The sequence below is a fragment of the Papilio polytes genome, unplaced genomic scaffold (genome assembly GCF_000836215.1).
Source record: "Papilio polytes unplaced genomic scaffold, Ppol_1.0 DF823935.1, whole genome shotgun sequence".
Taxonomy (NCBI): Eukaryota; Metazoa; Arthropoda; class Insecta; order Lepidoptera; family Papilionidae; genus Papilio; species Papilio polytes.
This window is the reverse complement of record NW_013525269.1, coordinates 2,050,050-2,055,529: the sequence shown is the minus strand read 5'-3', so window position 1 is coordinate 2,055,529 and position 5,480 is coordinate 2,050,050. Positions and strand designations below refer to the sequence as shown.

The 5,480-nt window shown below is 35.4% G+C and overlaps 1 protein-coding gene across 1 annotated transcript in view; it reads right to left on the bottom strand.

The window, feature by feature from the left end:
- Nucleotides 1-4,886, bottom strand: part of LOC106101801 (bone morphogenetic protein receptor type-2-like) — a 10,701-nt gene extending 5,815 nt beyond the window's left edge. Inside the window, exons 1-8 of the mRNA XM_013281137.1 lie at nucleotides 3,776-4,886; nucleotides 3,190-3,327; nucleotides 2,789-2,902; nucleotides 2,170-2,373; nucleotides 1,900-1,980; nucleotides 1,231-1,380; nucleotides 508-681; nucleotides 2-69 (exon numbers count right to left, since the gene is read on the bottom strand). Coding sequence (XP_013136591.1) covers nucleotides 2-69; nucleotides 508-681; nucleotides 1,231-1,380; nucleotides 1,900-1,980; nucleotides 2,170-2,373; nucleotides 2,789-2,902; nucleotides 3,190-3,327; nucleotides 3,776-4,376 — 1,530 coding nt within the window. The 5' untranslated portion in view covers nucleotides 4,377-4,886. The remainder of the gene's footprint in view (nucleotide 1; nucleotides 70-507; nucleotides 682-1,230; nucleotides 1,381-1,899; nucleotides 1,981-2,169; nucleotides 2,374-2,788; nucleotides 2,903-3,189; nucleotides 3,328-3,775) is intronic.
- Nucleotides 4,887-5,480: the final 594 nt, after the last annotated feature.

Sequence of the window (5,480 nt, the reverse complement as noted above, 5' to 3'; positions counted from 1 at the left end):
GGCCCTCCGCCGACACCAGCACGTTATTGCTGTTCACGTCGCGGTGCACCACGCACGGCTTGCTGCCGCCTGCACAACACATAAACATATACTAAAGATACATAGTTTTTATAAGGTAAAAAACTACCTACAAGCTATAGGAATTCGCCCAAATAGCGTAGATACCACTGCCCAGACATAGGGGAAATCTTTACCTATAAGTCACATACATTTGTATGTAGACATACATATATTTTCTTATGAAAATACTATAATAGTAGTGAAATCTATACAACAGAATATGTAGGCCTATAGGTTTATTCTGCCAGAAAACATTTAAAAACTATAACGTTGTGGCTTATGGTAAGAAAATGGTAGAAAAAAATGCTAGTGAGTTATCATAATCACAATTATGTCCACCAAATCAAATGACATACACAAGATACACACATTCCAAAATCTATCAATTCCATAGACAATGAATAAAAGTAAAAAACAGTGTTTAAAATAAAAAAAATACAGTCTTACTGGGTGTATGTAGATGTGCGAGTGCGGCGGCCACCCCGTGCGCGAGTGTTGCGAACTCCAGCCACGTGAGCGGGGCGCGCTCTAACCGCGCTCGCAGCGAACTGGAGCAGAGTTCCAGCACCACGAGGTGTTCGCGACCCACACCCTCGGTCATAGTAGACCGACTCTCACTACCTATGATTATATTTAATATAATTTTATTGTTACACCATTAGTTATGTATCAAAGTTATCCTGATGACTTCTATTTTAATCCGAAAGGTACTTACACTACCTATAAACATATATTCTTGATATTAAAGCTATCGGGCTGTTCTTTTCCTTGTACACTAGTTTTTATAACCAACAAATGAGCAGAATGATCTTCGATCTTTTGATAATAGACTGGAGTAAAAATCACTGTTTTTGTGACCTATTCGAATCAAACACCACACATAAACTAAGAAACTAATACACAGATTTATTTATTGCTTATTATGTTAACACTCTTTCAAAATGCTATCTTACTCTGCAAAAATAGACTCAATCTTTAACCCATCAGTTATGCCACCTTACATTACGAATATCTTAAAAGAAAAGTCATATTAAAAAAAAAAAATATGTTTAATTTAAAACAGTGAAAACCAGCGTCTTCTGTGATAAGCTCAAGGGCGTATCAGCTGAGCCTTATCTTATTACCCAAGGAATGCAATATTCCTATTTTTAAGTAATTAATAAAACTTACCATAGTATCTCAGTAGATTAGGATGCGCTAGATGCGGCAGGCCGTATATGGTGGCCTCCTTGTGCCAGGCGGAGGCGTTGCTGTACAACTTGACTGCCACCGGCGTGGCGCCCAGCGTGCCGCGCCACACCGACCCGAACTTACCCTGACCTACATCATACATATATACTATTGTAGCGTAAACACACACTTCTTTGTTGCCTAAGATGTCAGCAAATTTTTGAATAGTTATTTCTTTTAATAAAAAGCCCTACACTTACCTCACGCTTTAGGCTTTATATTTTCACGCCCTAAAACTTAGGCTGTACTTATTTTGGATAAAAACCATAATGTGAGAAAGACACCATAAGTTGCTGCCAACATCAAGAAAGTAAGATTGCTAAGTTTTGTCATGTCATGTCATTTTCTATTGATATTTTGACAAATGTAAAGAATAAATAAGCAATGTTTCCAATCTGATAAGTTTTTCATGGAATTTGTAATTTAAGCATTGTCTTATCATTTAAGTCGTTTTAGTATTCGGCCGTATGACACTATAAGGATGAATATGAATCGTGATACCTCATTTGTCAAAATAGGTTCAGTAGTTTCAGAACTCACAATTGATATACAAAAAAATAGTCCACCCAAGTTAGTCAGATGAAAAAAAAAACATCATTCATCTCTTACCTATGTGCTCAATAAGATTAAGGTTATCCACACACAGCAAGCCCGTCGCCAATGCATCAGGTCCACTTCCCATTACATCACCTGAACACATAATACAAACATACAAATATCAACAAAATTCTACAAATATGTCCAAAATTTACAGAAATCGACATCACCGACCCATTATGAACTCTATTTCATACTGGACTAGATTTATAATAAACTGTCGACAAATTATAAAACAAAAAAATGAGTACAATGAAAGTCAAAAATAAAATTTGTCGTTACCTTTCTCAACATCAGTGGCATCACTCAAATCATCCTTTACCAGTGTTTTCCTGCAGTATATGTTCCTACACATGATTGCTATTACTAGTACCGAAACCAGAGCTAAGATGCCTGACGCAATGATACTTGGGTACTTTGGTTGTTGCGAGGAACTACTCATTGTCGATTCTGCTTTTACAGTAACTGTTTCTTCTTTGAGGGATACTGTAAAAAAAAATATTAGACTATTTACATTACAGTCTTATGTTATGTGTTTGAACCAATCCGATTGCTAGAATTTTTTGTTATTAGGTGGATTGAATGGATGGATTCTATCTTTGCAAAAAAATTTTCAGAAAGAAACATCCTTTTTACATTATTTAAAGATAATGAAGAAAACATTATTAGCCATGGCAAACTTGATAATGGATTAAGTTGCATCTTGATTATTTATTTAATAAAAGTGTCTTATTTAAAAGGATACCAGGTGGAATACTAAACTAGACAATAAACATAGTTTCTACAACTAATAAAAAAATTCACTGTGTTAAGCCTATATATTCCTCATATGTCCTTGTCCTTAACACAGTAATAAAAGCATAATAGCTTTAAAAGTTTATAATAATCAAAGAAAACTTACGAAAATCAGCATTACAATAGCTTTTAGTACAACAACAGAACTTGCTGCCTGGCAGGCGAGCTGTAACTCTTGTACATTTGTCACAACCTTCGGTTTGAGAGGATCGCCAACAACCTGTAAAAATTAAACAATTTAATAGATCAACATAGCTAGCTTAGGTATTTAATCTTGTAATCTACAGATCCTGGGTTCAATTCTTGTCTTGCCTTAATATTTTTTCTCTAAAGAAGTACAAACATAAATTGATTATGGTCCTGTCATCCCTAACACATTGATTGTAAGATATTGCTCATAGCAACAAGGTCACCCTTGCCCTATTGTAATGTTTTTGCACAAAGTATTAAATAAATAAATATTCAAGCATTTTTAAACAGATTATGTTTTTTTTTATCATAACAAACCTTGCCCCATAACTGTGATGTTGCCCTCCTTGTCTTGATGCCAGAGAGTATAGCAGAAGGCTCGAGGGTCTGTGCAATGTTCTATCTGAGCCACATCACCACTTGGCAATGTTGTCTCTGACAGGGTGCCAGGTGTATCTAAAATTCAAATTTTATTTCTTACACATTGACAATTTAAACCTGTATCTTAGATGGATAGGCAGACATTACTGAATTTGTATTTAGTTTGTTGACTCTAGAAGTCGATTTAATTTGTAAAATATGCAATAATTTCAACAATCATTATTGAACATCTTCCTAATGTGAAAATTTAGAAGGATGGTTGTTTGTTAAAAAGTACCTCTAGAACTGCATAATGGATGTCAATGAAATTTAGTATAGATCATAACCATCACCATCATCAACACCAGCTCACTATACATCCCCACCGAGGGGCTCAGAGCCAAGGGATGGGGTTAATAGATATATTTACTAAATTAAGCCATATACTAAATTTCTCCTTTAATTCTGCATGGATGGAGTTGCAAGCAAAATTTAGTATTAAATATAAGTTAATTTACTTGTCTTAAGGTTTGAAATCACTTACCAAATATTTCATTTTCAACAACTAATTGAGCATTCTTTTCATCATCATAGGATGGTGTAACACTCAAAGCCACATTATGGATCTTATAGAGACAGGAAATAGTTGGTCCTTTTGTAGTTGGTGCATCAGTCACAATTATAGCTGCCTTCACTTTGTACTGTTTCACTTGGCTGGATACTGTATTTTGACTTCCAGAATCTTCCTTATTCGAGTTGATAGCATTCTTCTCAAATGATCCAACAATATTGTTCCTCACAGACTCAGATACAAGTTGATTTAAATCTTGATCATTTCCACTTACAAAGTCATTTGTACTAATTGTATCTACACTTCTCTTACCTATGACCTTGGGTTGGGACTGGTCTTGGATGGGCCAGTAGTCAGCTAAATCTTGCATATTGTTCCACTGTATACTTCTCCTGTGATGGTATTTGGTGAAAGTCCTCACATAATGAGATGGTTTTAAGTGTTGTATGTTGTTTTTGGTGTCTTGAGATTCTTGAGGTCTTGACGTTAATACCTTCGCAGTGAAAATGAATAAAAATAAGACGACACATTTTAAAAGCGGTGTAACTCTTTGGGTCAACATTCCTTCCATCATTTTCCCCGTAGAACTTTAAACATAGTGCATAGGATTCATTTTATAATGAATTTAGGCTAATGCATAGATACGTAATTGCAACTTAGCAACGCACTGCAGGATTTATTGATTTTTCGTAGCTAGACCAAACATACGGCAGAAGCTTTCACTTTCACGAAATATAGGTTCAATATTTAACACTCAATTGAGATTTTCACAACACCTTATAGCGTAACCGGCTTAGAATTGATGTTTTTGGTGAAACATATTTTAATTTTCCGAATTTTTTTATGATTATATTTTCTATTTACATTTAGTTTTCAGTTACAAGGTAAACAACGATAAACAATGTATAATGTGAGAAGAGACTACAGATTTTTGAAGTTGAGGAATTTATAAATGAAACATTTATTTAAAAAGGGATCGATAGAATGTTGACAAACACATTTCATCACCGACCGACATATTTACTGCGTCGAATTGTTGCCATTGCATAATATCTTATATCTTACAAATCACAACTGTTAGCTTCTTAACTATTTTTGATATGTTTTGTTTTCTTAAAAGTAATTTTTTAATCTGTGCTAATTATCAATACATTTATATTTATTTAACACACAAATATTATTAAGAAAATATTAGAAAACGGAAGGAATAGTGGGGGGGTAGTTTTATAAAATATATGGCAAGTAGTGACTCGAACTCAGTTTTAACCCGCTTACGTGCTTTTATGACCACGAAAGATATGCCTATCGCCGAACAGTTTGGATTTCACGCCAAACATTCATGCACTCATCAAGTGCACCGCATTATGGAACACATTCTAGCTAAACGTCAACGCGGCCTTAACACCGGAGCTCTCTTTCTTGACGTAGCAAAAGCGTTCGACAAAGTATGGTACAACGGACTCATATACAAGCTATGTGAGTACGGAGTACCCGATCGTCTCGTATGCATAATACGAAACTTCCTAAGTAGTCGCACGTTTCGCTTCCGCGTCGAGGAAGTTTGCTCTAGTTCACATCCCGTTCGAGCCGGGGTCGGTGTTAGGGCCAGTCCTATTTACACAATATACCAACGATATTCCGCGGTGTGGAACTAGCGTTATTTGCTGATGACACCTGC